The 14,781-nt window shown below is 49.7% G+C and overlaps 1 protein-coding gene across 1 annotated transcript in view; it reads right to left on the reverse strand.

Annotated features, from left to right (window-relative positions):
- The window catches only part of LOC128812981 (hydrocephalus-inducing protein-like), an 85,085-nt gene that overhangs the window by 37,939 nt on the left and 32,365 nt on the right, over positions 1-14,781 (reverse strand). Inside the window, exons 2-9 of the mRNA XM_053987709.1 lie at positions 11,656-11,775; positions 10,376-10,495; positions 8,470-8,604; positions 6,855-7,054; positions 3,640-3,764; positions 3,312-3,516; positions 1,972-2,164; positions 764-863 (exon numbers count right to left, since the gene is read on the reverse strand). Of these exons, the coding sequence (XP_053843684.1) occupies positions 764-863; positions 1,972-2,164; positions 3,312-3,516; positions 3,640-3,764; positions 6,855-7,054; positions 8,470-8,604; positions 10,376-10,495; positions 11,656-11,745 (1,168 nt within the window). The 5' untranslated portion in view covers positions 11,746-11,775. The remainder of the gene's footprint in view (positions 1-763; positions 864-1,971; positions 2,165-3,311; positions 3,517-3,639; positions 3,765-6,854; positions 7,055-8,469; positions 8,605-10,375; positions 10,496-11,655; positions 11,776-14,781) is intronic.

Here is a 14,781-nt window from a genome sequence, read left to right on the forward strand (position 1 = left end):
CCTTGGGACTAGACGAGCTTTAAGGTCCCTTCCATCCTTAACATACTATGATTATGTGGTTTCCTTCCCATGCACTTAGAGGAGCTCTGAAATCCATTCAGTGAAGGCACAAAGCTCATAAAGAGTTTGGCAATCGCCAAACTACCTGGCCCAGCAGCACACGACTTTGTTGCCAAAGTCCTCAACTTCTGGCACTCAGCATTGTGTTTCATTTCCACAGACTGAGCTGCAAGGTGACAATTCCCACACAGGGACAGAAGCAGCTGCTGGCCAAGGGTGCTCCTTCTGCAAACACCCTGGGCTCAGTGGGGCTCAGGCACCTCTGGTCTGGTGGTGTCTGGGCAGTGGGAGGTGATCCAGGGTCAGGGAGCCCATTTCTAACTCAGCTCCTACCACCTGATGATGGAGCCATGTCAAATGGACCCATCCTGGAGGTCAGTGGTCTCTAGAGGGGCTTAGTGCTTGCTCACTAAAGCTCTTCTGCTCTGTAGCTCTTTGGCCTTTGAGGAAATGCTGGCAAAGCCATGGCATGAAAATCTCTCCCTGCACTGCCTGGGTGGTTTTGGGATCAGTAACCCAGACACAGGATTCTGAGCCCTGGCCTTGCACGGGAGACTCCCTGGAAGCTGCAGGGCCAGTGGGGTGTGCCAGCACTGCCCTGCTGACCAGGGACTCTTCCCAGCAGTTACAGGGGAGCCCAGTGGGCTCAGGCTTGCACCATGGCTGCACTGAGGGTGAGAGAAGCAGGGGAAAGGAGCTGTACCTGAGATATTGCAGTAAGCCATACTTTGGTACTTCAGTGCCTCTAGGGGTTTGAAGGTCACCTTGATTTCGGCCGAACAATGCGGCCCAATTTCTCCCTCCTAAAACAGAAAGGGACAGCAAAACATTTCTCTTCAAACTGCATATTTCTTGTTTTCAACCACAGTCCTGTAAGCCTTTATTTAGAGCATCAGTGATGAGTGAACAACTCAAGGAGCCCAAGGAAGCACTCCAAACCCAGCTCAGCACACCGCTGGAAGCTCTCAGTGCTCAGCTGATCAGCTCCCACTCTCCACAATATTCCTACTGCTCTGACACAAGCTCTTGGTCACATCCTGCTGCTGTCAGCTACAGTGGGATGCAACTGCCACTGTGCACTGGTGGCTCTTGGCCTGAGATGGGCCATAGGAGTAGCCAAGGAGGGAACATGATCCCCTTCCTTGAAATACAAATATTAGTTAACCTGTTTTGAAAGAATGCAGAGGTTGGGATTATTCTGGGGTTTACTCCAAGATGAGAAGGGATTTTGCACTGTGCAGACACCAGGCATTCATAATCTCTCACAATGCCAGTACTCAGAATCAGGGTGGGAGGATGTGGCAGTTTGCTTGCACAAACAGAAAAGGAAAAGGTTTTCTGTCCCTGTGTGCAAGAGAACTCATAAGGCCCATTTAAACCTTCCAGCCTTGTGTCCAGGCTCTCAGATGACACTGGGAGGGACACTCAGAAATAGTGCAAGGCGTGGTTACAGGAGGGGATTGGCATTTCTGTGATTAACCTCGGGCTGAATTTGGCCTCCTTTTCCCAGCGAACCATTGCAAGCTTCAGGTCAGTATGTGAACTGGCAGAGCTCCAACACCCTCTGCTGAACCCCAGGCACCACGTGTCGGGGGAGCCCCTGCCTACAATAACTGCTCCCTGTGGACACTGCAAGGACACGCACGGAGCGCCCTTGAGCTCGAGCCCTGGCAGCAGAGCTCGGCTTTGTCAGGCTCCCAGCCCTGCCTTGAGCCTGCAGGGCAGAAATGCTTTCAGCAGGGAGCTCTGCAGCCACACCAGAAACTCCATGTCCTCCCTCTCAGCACATCCAGCCAGCTGAGGATCTGCCGAGTGACCGCATCTGGGGGCAAGGGGGGCGGGGATAGGGTGGGTGGGAGGAGGAAGAGGAGGAGGAGGAGGAGGAAAATGAGGTTCTCAGCTATCACTTACCAATGGCTCAATGAAAAAAACTTCATCGGAGAACAGCATGGGGTCTTGTTGCACCTTTGCCACCTCCTCCTCGACCACGCTCTTCAGGATGCCAATGCGATCTTTACAAAAGCCCTTCACCTTCCGTATTTTTTCCTCCTCCATGGAAGTTTCCACCCACACCTCACTTGGCACGCGCAGCGAATTACACTGCCTGCAGCCACAGGGAGACACAAGGCCAGCAGATCGTTTAATAAGCCACATATTTGCAGAGAGAAGTGTGAGTGCAGGAGAGCAAAGCACTTGGGAAGGAGCAGCAGCAGCTCCCCAGCAAGGGCTGACCCCAAGCCATGGGGGTCCCACATGGATCAGAGGATAACTTGCTGTTCACTGGCACAGCAGGTAGTTTTACTTCACACTTGCAAGCTCAGGAGACATTTCCAAAGCCAGCAGCCCTCAAGAGAACCTCCTGGCTCAAAGCCTCTGCCAAAACTGAGGGAGAATCCACCAGCCACCTCAGCTGGCTTTTCCTACCACTGAGTTGCTCGGGGGAGGCAGATAAAGATCATGGAGCACCCCCTGGGAAGGGGAGAGGAAGCTGGGTTGCAGCTACGTGTTACCAGCATCACTCTTTGTTTCTGCCATTTTGGACCTGCCCTGTTCCCTACTCTGCCTTTCACATGAGCATCCCAGAGCACTTCCAAAGGAAATGGATGAATTCAGGCACTGCCGCCCTTCAGCGACATTCAAGGTTTTATATGCAATATGCATGAAAACAGAGGCTCTGAGAGGGGAAGGGACTTTGTTGTGCAGGAGGGAACAGCAAACTCCTGTAGAGACCTTTGCATGATCCCATCCCAGTGCATGGTAGTAAATGTCATGAGAGGGAAAGGATCCTGCACAATCTCATTAAAAAGTCCTCTCTGCTCTGAGATCTCAAAAGCTTCACTGACAGCAGGACAGGAGGAGACAACCAGCCTGGATGGGCAAGGAGGTTTTGAAGGAACTAAGGGAAAAAAAGAGGGTGCATCACCTTTGGAAAGAGGGGCTGGCAACTCAGGAAATGTTTAAGGATGTTGCCAGGTCATGTAGGAAGATGATTAGAGAGGCAAAAGCTCAATTAGAACTTGAGGAAATCCAGTCATTGCAATCAACCTTTCCTTCCCAAAATGCCATGGTTGGAGTATAAATGGAACTGGAATGCTAAGTGCTGAGCTCCTGAAGCCCAGGGACACACACCCTCGTGCCAGGGATGGTTTACTTGGCCTAAACCATTCAAAAGCACCAACAGCCCCCTGAGGCCATACGTTAGTTTCAGTCTTGGGCCATGTCTCTCACTGAAATGCATCTTTCAAACCAACCTCCTCTTCACTTCATTCTCGTCTTCCTCATCAAGAAAAGTCTTCCACTGGAAGTGGGCTGTGATGTTACTCCTGTTTTCGATGAACACGGTTGTGTGGTTTGACATGGTGATGAAAGTCTTCTCAACCTCCACGGAACTTGTGCTCAACCCAAGGTTGAGATCTACAGCTTCTCCATGGAGCTTTGTGTGGATCCTTTCTTCACCTGGAACAAAGCAAGGGGGACTCTTTGCTCAGCTCAGTGGCTGATGGAAGCACAAGGGGGATGGGACAACAGGGAGTGATGGGGCAGAACTGTCCTGTGCCCTGTGCAGGGCCCAGCACTCACCTGTGTTGCAGCACGCTACCAGGGACCCGAAATGGTCACCATTCGTCAGCGGGTGAAATCCCACTGTCACCTGCATGCTGTCACCAGCGCCCAGAGTTCCCGTGGCTGGAACCACGAAGAAAGGACTGCAACACAGAGAGAGGGATCAGGACTCGGGGGGACACCTGGGCATGAGATTCCTTCTGCAGTGCAGCTCACTTCAGCTCACTTGGGCAAGCAGGGAGCAAACCAACCAGTCAGCAGGAGACAGACAGAACAGGCAGGATCAGAAACAGCCACTGACCCACTTCTGAGCAGATCCAGCCCTCAGAGGATCCTGTGGGTAAAAGGACCTCATCTCCCCCATACTCTGCATCCAGCCCTCTGCAATGAGACTCAAGGGTCCGACTGCCAGCAATCCCATCAGAGAATGGTTTGTGAAAAGCACGGAGAGGGTTCAGAGCTGTCTGCATGCACAACTTGACACTCACTGCCTCAGGAATTTCTCTTTTCCTGCTGCCTATAAACCTCATTGCAAGAGATGCAAATGTTAGGGCACTACCTGTCCTGTGAGATTACAGCCTGGAATCAGACAGGGAGAAGGAACTTCTCCTTGAAGACCAAAGAATAGCTACTGTTGAATTTGCAGTGTGGTTCTTTGGTTTATTTTACCTTGAAAATGTCCTGATTTAGCCTAAAAGGGCACATTTTACCAGCATTTCAGTGAAAGCTGCTCTAAGAAAAGGAGCAGTCAAAACTCTGAAAGAGTGCAAATGCAGATTAGAGCAACACAGTGACATGGAAACCCAAAGGAGGATGCCATTTACAATCTGAAGGATCTGGTCCCAGCTAAATGAAGCACCATTAGCAGAAGCACATCAAGGAAACAGAACAGGAGCTTTCTATTTACCAGCCATGCAGCCTGGGACTGTGGGTCGTCACCCAGGCTGGTATCTGTTTGATTGGCCCAGCAGAGAAACTCTGTGTAATGTGTTGGAAATAATGATGCAAACGTGTTGGTGCACTTTGGATTTAACAGGAGCAATTAGGATTGGTCACCAGGTAAAGAGCTCTTGCCTGACAAACGCAAGACTCTGTGCTTTGATGCTCAGGGACAGCTCAGGGAAATGTGCTTCTGCCCAGCAGCTGCTGGGCTTTGTGCTCTTCTACAGCCCCACTGAGGAAACAAAAGTTCCTGGCCTCGGTGCTTTGCTGGTGGCCAATCTGTCACTTAGAAGTGTGTTCTGGGGAGTTTGGTGATGAATGCATCACACACAAAAATAAAGAGAACATCTGGCAAGCTGAACTTGATTCATGTCAGTTGCTTCAGGTTCTGCTCATTAAGGATCTATTGCTGCAAGGATGGGCCTGGCCTGTTCCCATTACCACTAGTGGGAACATCACTACTGGCTGATGGAGAAGCCTTGGGCCAGCAATGTTTATGTGCTGGACATGAGACTTTGGAGGGAGGGGAGGAAAGACAAGGCCCCACCAGCCCCAGAGCCAGATTAGTGTACGTGCTCCTGCATCTGCCCCGGGAGTGATGCCAGGACTGCTGCAGGTCTCTGCTGGGGCTTGGGGCAATCAGTGCCTGGTGTGGGCAAGGCACAGGATTTTTTCTTATTCTTTTGCCAGGGATTTCACCAGGACAGAGAAACTGCCAGTTAAGGGAATCCCTGGCCACACTTCAGCACTCCATTCCATTCCATTCCATTCCATTCCATTCCATTCCATTCCATTCCCACTGCTGCCCCATGTTACATGCTCCTGCCCTCAGATGGCAGGATGGGAATAACATTCCTGGGGGTGACTTCAGGGGTTGTCTGAGAAAGAAGGTATCTTCTTATTTTCAAATTATCAGGAGAAGAAGATCCAGCCAAGTCCAGGACTCAGTTTCAGGACTGAAAAACTGAGTGCAAATCAGCCCCTGCATCTTCTACATCCCTGGGTTGTACCCAGCAGACTCCTATGTTACTGCTGTAGCAGTCATCTCTCACACAGACCTGGCTCCCCAAGACCCAAGGACACAAGCTCTACAGCTAAACTTAACTCCTCTGAATTTCAGCCAACATCACTAAGCTGTTCCCTGAGCCCACAGATAGAAGAGCTGTGAAGGAGACATCCCTCATACTGTAATAACCAAATGAAAACCACTGCCAAGAGATGGGGCTGGCAGGCTAAATTTTGGCCTTTTATCTGTAAATTGTGAGCTGTTCCTTAAGACACTTCTCATCCTGTTAGATGTGCCCTTTCAGTGAATCACTACTGCACCCAACAGGCAGAAAAGATAAGGTATGGAGGGGGTTTTAATAGGTTGTTTTCTTCTACTTTTTAACTAGGTCCATTTGTATGTTTTCTTGTATGGCATCTCAAGACAGGTCCAGATCTCCCAATGGCACCTTGCAATCCCCAGACACTGGTCTTGCTTTGAGCAGTGTGTCTGCTCAGATGATTTCCAGAGGTCCCCTCCAGCAGAAGTTATTCTGTACTTTCCTAAATCAGCCCAACTGCTCTTCACATATTCCTTAAACATCTCCTCTTTCCTATACACCTGTGCATGTACCTATGGGCATGTGGCATATTGACAGGCATTAGAGGAGCTCGACCTGCAGGAAAGTTCCCAAAGAAGAATTCATGATCTTTTGGCAAACATTTAACACAAACCAAAATGAAAAGACGGCAGAAACACAGCAACTTCAGAGTATTTAGAAAGAAATCTCAATGAAAGGGGGCACAACCTTATTCAGAGATTTAAATCATCTGTTTGAAATTTTAAACTGGCTTTCAAAGGTTCATCATGGAACAGAAGAGGTGACTGATGCCCTCAGCTGACAAGGGAAATCAGGTCAGCTTTAAGTAACAGGAAGTGCACCGGCTGCCTGCAGCACAGCTCAGGGGACCACTGGAAAGCCACGTGCCCATGGCCTCCCAGAGAATGGCTCTATTTGGCTGACAGTGCTGAGTAAGCATTTCAGAAGCTGCTTGTGCTCAGGAGGGTGCAAGCCAGCTACTAACATGTTCCAGCACCCTCCAGGAAATCTGGGACAGAGAAAGCTCAAAGGCTGCATCCTGCTAAGAACACTGAAAGCAAGAGCAGATGCCATCCATCCTGCTCACTTCCAGCCAGGGCTGCAGGGCAGCAGCGGCGATGCTCTGGTTCCTTTTGCTGCTCTTTCCCAACTCTGTTATCACCCAAGGGTGATATCCTCTGCACAAAAAGAGATGAGCTGCCTCACCTCTGGGTGCTCAGCTGGTAATGAGCTTCCAGGTTACCAGTGTTGCGAACCAGCAGAGTCTTCTGGGTGCTGTACTTGACTGGACACTTCAGGAAGTCCAGGTGGTCAGGGAATTCCAGGATAGCTTTGGCACCAATGGCCCGAATTGGCACAACTATCCTTTCCTTTGCAGTCATGCAGACGAGCTCGTGGGAATAATCCTGCAGGAAAAGAAACTAGCTCAGCACAGGGCATTTAGTGCCATCCCCGTGGCAGAAGAAAAATCATTTCTATAACCCTTCAAGGTGTCAGGTTACCTATTCCACCCTAAAATGAACACTAAATTCTACTAACACGTCACATTTTAAAGACACCAGTGCACTTTGCAAAACCTATCTCAGTGGCATTAAGCTCTTGTGCCACTTGAGTCATACAAAGAACTGCCCTAGGCCACCATAATTTTTACTCTAAATTTTAATGATGTAAAATAATTCCTAAGTTCCTTCTAAGGAACATGGAGCTAGGGAACACAGGACATTCCTCTTTAGGTTTCTATATACCCACTGTCTGAGAATAGGACAAAGTGTTAAACTGACTCTAAGAAGCAGAAGGAAGATGAGGAAACAGCTGCACCCAAAGAGATCCTGCACCTCTGGCCTGGTGTAGAAAGATCAGTTGGCTCAGAACTCCCCTCTAACTTTGCCTCTCCAGGCAAGTCAGGAGAAGAACAGTGCTAAGAGGTGGCAGGATGCTGTTGGAAAGAGCCTCTCTCTGCTTTCCTGCAAGGCTTCCTCCCTTCCATGCCATGTCCCAAACCCTTCTGTATCAACAAGCCTCCGGATCACAGCACTGAGATCAGACTTGCCAGGGCCCCAGCACTGGTGTTCAAACCTCCCCACAAAAGCAGGTTTGGCACGGAATGGGTGCCAGCTGACAGAGCCACCACAGTGACAGGCATGAAGACAGAGCCACAGCAGTGTCACTGCCACAGGCTCTGGGCTCACAGCTCTGCCTGCAGGTTGTACCTGCCCTATACAAGCTCTTTCAGGCAGGTGTCCAAGTCCCCTGCAGCTCACCAACCTCCTGCTGACTAAGGGCACCTAGAGCCCAGTGTGCCTGTGCCAGGCTGGGCTCACGGGCACAGCACATCCTCTGTCCTGGCCCTGCAGCTGTATCACGGTCAGTTGTGCTCTGGGACAGCACAGCTGCAAGGCTGGAGAACAGAGGGTGTGAAAAAGCACTGTCTTTGCTCCAGCCCAGGGTGAGGCAGGGAAGCTGTTGCCAGTCAGGAAGGAGGAAAGCTCTCCGACCTCTTTGCCCCTCTAGTGTGTTCCATAATAATTAAAGCCCTTCCACTGTACCTAGAGATGGCCGAACATCTATCAGCACCCCTCTGTCATTTTCATACTGTTCCCTGTGCATCTTCCCTTGGGAATGCTCAGGAATGTGCAGGGAGGGGAAGCAGAGCCTGTCAGGCCCAGGTGCAGTGCCTGACAGCACGTGCCAAGCAACGAGTGGCGGCAGGCTGCCTGCCCACAGCCTGGAGCCAAGCTCACAGCATGGAATGGGCTGTACCCAGGGTGCAGGGAAAACAGTGGCTTTGGAGGTAATTCTGTTTTGGCTCCTCCAGGCTCACCTTGATCTCATCAGGGGTAAAGCGGATGCGCACACGGGCAGACGCGCCCGGTGGCACGATGTGGTACACATCACTGGGGCACGCCAGCTCGAAATAAGGTGAGCTCTCCATGCAGACCTTCACCATCCCAGAAATCTGCAAGAAAGACATGAAACGATGATTTTGCCACTTGTAGAAACAGGACGAGAGGAGAGCTGTCCGTGCCCTGGTGACATCTGTCCTTGACCCCTTTTCCAAAGCACCTTCAGCTGTGGAGGTACAGGCACATAATTCACAAGGGTGAACTTGAATCCCCTCTGTCTGGGCCCAGCACTTTGGCCAGGGGCAGTAGGGCAGTGCGTGGTGGGAAGGAAGGGCCAAGCAGGTCAGCACCAGCAGGACGGAGACAGAGCACCTGAACCAAGTCATCTGCATATTCAACAAGGCCAAAAAACCTGCTGGCTTCTGCCAGCACACAGCCATGCAGTAGTCGTGTTCCAGAGGGGGAATGTGCTGCCTGAAGGCAAAACAGCACATTATCCTGGGGGAAGGAAGAAATTCCCTTTTAACAGATCAGGTTTGGGTAGGGACGTTCTGGGGATAGAGTCATGCAGGCAGAGCAGCAAGAGAGGAGACCAAACACTGTGGCCTTGCTGGGAATAAAAGCAAACCTGAAAAGCAAAAGAAGGAACACAGCAAGACAATCCCTAAAACAAGGAGATGGCAAAAGAGAATTTAAATGGGCAGTAAAGCAGCAAGGAAGAATCATAAAACCATGAGAGCAATCAGCTTGCCAAAAGCGATGGAAACACAGACAGGCTGTGCCTATCGACTGTGGGCTTCAAAGGCACTTTCTGCCTGGAGAAACATGACCAGCACTGGCTGGCAGTGTGGTTCCAGTATTAAAAGCCAATCTTGGCTCTCCAGGGGTTCTTGCTGCCTGTGCAGGCAAGCTGGGCTGCTGGGCATTCCTACCTGCAGCCAGCAGGCCAGGTTCTGCCCTCTGGGACATACAGACACAGCAAACATGCATTTTCTAGCACACAGATATCAACCCCTGAGCACCAAAATGCTCTCCAAAAGTCTAACCCAGGCGATTTTGGCTCCCTCCTGTCTCTTCCCACCAGCCCACTCTTGGCACAGGGCTCATCTGGGAAAATGTTTCCCTGACTGAAATTCAAATGGTCTCCATTTTCCTCTTTACAGTGGAACACAACTGGTGACATTTTTCAGCTTTTTCCCCTCTTAACTCTCTTGGGAAACTGCAAAACAATCACAAGTGAAAGCGAAAACCTCCAGGAGCACACGGCTTTGGATGTGCTGTGGTTCTCCAAAGGGAAAGCAGAGCACCATGTTGCTTTTGGAAAAGCTGAGCAGAGCTGAATGAAGTTTAGCAGGAGCCTGAAGTGGCACCTAAAGGCCTCCCACTGCATCTGCTACATCAGCCTGATTCCAGGGCTGTTTCAGAGCACACTTCCTGCAGTGCCAATGCCATTAATGAGAAGTGATTCCAGCACAAAGTGGAGAAGACTCAGCCCCTGAGCTTTGACTGTGAGCTGCACAAAGGGAGCCAAACAGGCTGAGAGAGACAGAGATTCCTACCAGGAACCAAGATTAACCAAGGAGACACAGGATGTGGTATACAGTCAAGGCAAAGCTTGAGAGCAGGTAAGAACCCTCAACATTCCTATCACTCCAGAGTTTTCAAGAGAAGGAAACTCCTTTGGGATAGATACCATCAACGCATGGCCAAAATCAGGGGAGAATTCCCAGCACAGGAAGATTTCCACCATCTTGCAGAACAAAGGTGCTGAGACATTTTCTTCTGCATGTGCTGCAGCAGATAACTTGCTTTGCTGTACACTCTGGGAATAACAGCACTCTCCTCTTCCAGCACAGAGTTAAAGCTCCAGGTGCCGGCACTTACCTTGTCCTTATTCATGAAGGACAGTGCCATTTCAGAGACCTCATGGGCGACGAAGTTCTGAAATACCATCTCTGGTGGGGAAACCCGAAACAAGCTCTGTTTCAGGGCAACTGGTGGCAGCTGGAGAGGCGAGAGAGAGCAGGGAGAGGTTCAGCTGCTGGGAGGAAGGTTCATGAAGGACAATCTTACACTGATCCCAGTGAAGTACAGACTCTGCGTGAGCACGTCTGCCCAGCCCACACTGGGGTAACAGTGGCTCACCCACCTCTGCTCTGAGCTGAGCAAGAGCTGCTTGATCAGCTCAGAGCAGGCTCGAGCCAAGCTGCTCTTCTGGCATGTATTTCTCCGGGTTTCCTTCTCCAGAGTGCCAGGCAGCACTTTCCTTAAGCACAGCCCTGTGCCCACTGGGGCACTGACTGAGCACTCATGGAGTAAGTAAAACCCAAGAATTTACTCTATGGGAACCAATTTTGGGATGTCCTTTACTCTGAGACAGGGAAACAAAGGCCCACACAACTGCAAATATTTTTTTTTTTTTTTTTTTGATCTAGAACTTAGGCATCAGTAAGAAAAGAACAGTACCAGAAGAGGTGTGAAAGATGAGGTGATATTTGGCTGAGGCCAAAAGGTTATTAAGTGAAAGAATGGAATTTGTTGGTTCTATGTGTTGTTTGTGGTTTGGATTTGTTCAGGTTGGTTTGTTGGGTGTTGCTGTGAGCTGGGAGAAGGACAGGGTTGAAGACCTGACCAAAAGGAAGTAGGATGAGAGGGAAGGGGAGGCGAGTCTCCTTTACATCTGGCAGCCTGCAAAATCTAACAGCCTGGCAGGGTCCAACACATTGTTCCAACCCAGAGCATGAATGCAATTTGTTTTGTTCAATCTGCAGTAATTACTGCAGGTCCTCGGCCTTCAAAGGCCAACGCTGCCACTCTGGAGGGAATCCTATGACCCCGAGCATTTGATGGTGACCACACCAAAGTAAGAGGTGGCTACTTCAGCAGGAGAATGGCAAATGGCAATTTTGTGCCTTTGTGTCCCTAGCCTTCCCCCCACTCTTTTAGCAATGGCAGCTACACTCCAGCACACCCCAGCAGCTTCAGCAGAGGTTGTTTGTGTCGGCTTAGTGCAGATCAGGACTCCCAGTCCACCACTACCAGCAGTTTACAATGACAACAGGACCTGGACACTGAGGTGTTTTGCTGGAGGCAAGCCTGTCACAAGCACACACCCTCCTCAAACTTCACATCAAACAGAAAGGAAAAGAGCAGGAAAAGGCTACCTTTGGGCGAGTCTCGCTCATGTCTAGAAATGGGCTAATTCTGGGCAGAATACTCCCCACAGTGCCGTGGGGAGTATCCTCCTTCTTCATGTTGAGAATCTGGAACTTAGAGGGAATCAGCTGAAAGGCAAAAAAAAAAAAAACAAAAATAAAAAAACAAAAAAACAAAAACAAAAACAAACAAAAAACCCCACACCAAATCAGCAAGAGCATCAGAAATGTGCTTGTTCAGAAAAGCTTCAGAAAAGCTTTTCCTGAACAAGTAGCACTGGTGAATAATTTGTGATCGCTAGGCACTAGGACAGTTCTGGAAGCCCTGGAAGTTACCTGCTGAAATACTTAGCACCAATAAATTAATAATACAGAGTGCAATACACATACTCCAACCACATGGCTGTGTCCCATTAGTCTCTCTGTGATTTGATGTGACATGTTTGGGGATTTCTGCTCTTTGGGCATTTGTTTCCTCATTGGATTGAGGCAGTGACCTTTTCAGAGAGTGGGGAGGAGCTCTCAGAACTCCCCTAACTCCATCCCTGCACAGCACTCAAAGCTCACAGCGAGGAGATAGCACTGCTGGGTGAATCCAAGAGAAGCAAGAAAGCAAAGTTGTACCAAGAGTGAGGTGCACAGGAATGTGCCCAAGTTTTCGTTCTCTCTGTTCATTAGCATTTGTTTTCTCTCTCTGGGCTCACAGGCCCCTCCACAGAAGAAAACAGAGGGATCTCCTGGAGAGAGCCTCAGCAGTGGGGCATCTTCAGTCAAGTGAGCTCCAGACGGCCAAGGGACCTTTGTGGCCCTGGCTCCAGTGCTGCCTGCAGGGCTGGATCTGCGCCCACACAGGAGATGAGAGAGAACAGCTGGCTGGGAAGCTCTTCCAGCTGGGACCAGCCGTGTCTCTCAAGGCTTTGGGCAGAGTTGGAGCTTCCCCCTCCCCCACGTGCCCGGGTGCCCAAGGGCAGGTTGGTCAGAGCAGCACAGGTGAGTGCCCAGCCTGACAGAAGGAATTGCTGTGGCAAAGGGAAAGGGAAAGAAGCACATGCTCAGGGCTTCAGCTGCACATTGGTTTCACTTGGCTCCGGTGGCACAGCCAGGCAGGATGCTGGACTGTCCCTGAAACATCACACAGCGTTCCCTACTGCACCAGGACAGCCCCCACCAAGGGCCAGGAGCACGGCACAAAGAGGTGGGGAGGGGGTCTGCAGCTTCACAGGCTGCTGACAACAGGGGCGGGGAGAGGAGGGACATGAGGGGAGTTTCCAGCCTTAACACAGCCCCAGTGGCTACTCACAGTCTCAGGCTTCAGTCTTTCCCTGAGCAGAAGACGAGGGCTCGGTGTCTTTTTCGGGGATCCAGAAGCCATTTTGGAAGGAGGATGTTGCAGATGAGCGACAATGCCTCAGCAAAACTGGAAGGAGCAACAATGGAACTCTGAAAATCCACAACCCAATTCATGGCAGAGTCAAGGCATATATTGGTGCTAAAATTTTTATATGATTTGAAAGTAGCTAAGTGCTTGTTTGGCATAAGTAGCTAGTATTGTTAGGCCTCTAGTTTAACTTTATTTGAACTATATGGCTACACTGTGCAATTCAAAGATGGCTCATTCTGAAACCTGGAGCTAAAAAGCTGAACATTAATAATAGTTAGAACAGACAAAGCTGTTGCTTAAATATTACTTAAAAATAGCTCAAGTGGACCTCCTCTTCTTTAGGCTAAACAACCGCTGCTCTCTCAGCTGCTCCTCACAGGACTTGTGAAAGACTATTATGGAATATTAAGGCTAATGGCTTAAATATTGAGATAAAGGACTTTTTGCCCATTGTGACAAAACTGCATAAAGAAGCTGCGACCACCCAAGCCCACCCTTCCCTGAAAACGCCTCCTGACTGGAACTTGGGACTGTGAGTTAAGCTGCCTAAGGGAACTTGAGACAAGATAAAGGTGACACAACTGTCCTAGTAGTTCAGGTCTGGGGAGAAGTGAACAAGGCTGAGGGAGAAAAATGTATCCACAACAATGCCAAACCCAGCAGCTGTCCTGAAAATCAGCTCTGCCTGCCTTCAGGCTGGGCAAGTCATAGCCACAGACTCGTCTGCTGAAGCCAGGTTTGCATACAAACCTCCCATCAACAGAGGGGAAGAAGGAAATTTTGGGTGTGCAGCGTAAGCTCTGGTAAGATGCAGTGGACACCCATCCTCCCTCACACAAACTGGCTCAGCTCTAAAACCCCCCACCCCCAGAAGGCCACATCCAGGGCACATTCCCATGAGGGGCAGCTGAGGGGGTGTCATAACCCATCAAAGACCTCCAAAGTGCCCCCAGACCCATGCCTGAGGCCTTGCACCAGATGACTGCATGGCATGCCACGTAACACAACAGACCTGAAAATCCAGAACCCAATTCACGGCAGACTCCAAGGATATACTGGTGCTCAAGATTTGATATTATTGAAAAGGAGCAAGAGACAGAGTCCAACTTGCCCCACCCCAGGGAGGTACCTGGGCAGTCCCACCTTGCCCAAATCTGCATTAATCCCCTGGAGTCTTACATTCTGTGGGACCTCACCACAGAGAAGACCAGAAGAGGATTTCGTGGGTTGGGTGGGATCCATGGAATGGTGATGTTTTCTACTAAATCTGTCTCTGTCACTCTCTTTCTTCCCCTCTTTCCAGCCCCCTCCCTCCCCACTCCTTTTTCTATTTCTTTCTCTCTCTCTTCCTCTTCTTTTCTTTCTCCTCTCTCTCTTCACAATTATTGTTACATAAAATCCAGACTATCAACTTTGACATATGATCTCATTTTGCACCTTAATTCAGGGGCATCTCCTTTAATAATTTTAATAACCAGATCATAAAAACGCACTGAAACTTGAACAGAACTCATTCACCTTTAAACCGTTTAAGTAAATATTATAGGAAAAAAAAAGTATAGACTAGTATATTTAGGAAATGTTGATTAAAAAGCACCATCAGTAGACTATATCTTGTTCATCCACTCAGCTGGACATGCCACTGAACTGAAGACTGGCATTATCCCATCCTGTATTTCCCTTTGACATTCTCTTTTAGAGCACAGACGTGGCAAAACCAGAAAGTACAGCTTGAGTCAGTCTTTACCTTCCAC

Source organism: Vidua macroura, chromosome 11, assembly GCF_024509145.1.
Source record: "Vidua macroura isolate BioBank_ID:100142 chromosome 11, ASM2450914v1, whole genome shotgun sequence".
Lineage (NCBI taxonomy): Eukaryota > Metazoa > Chordata > Aves > Passeriformes > Viduidae > Vidua > Vidua macroura.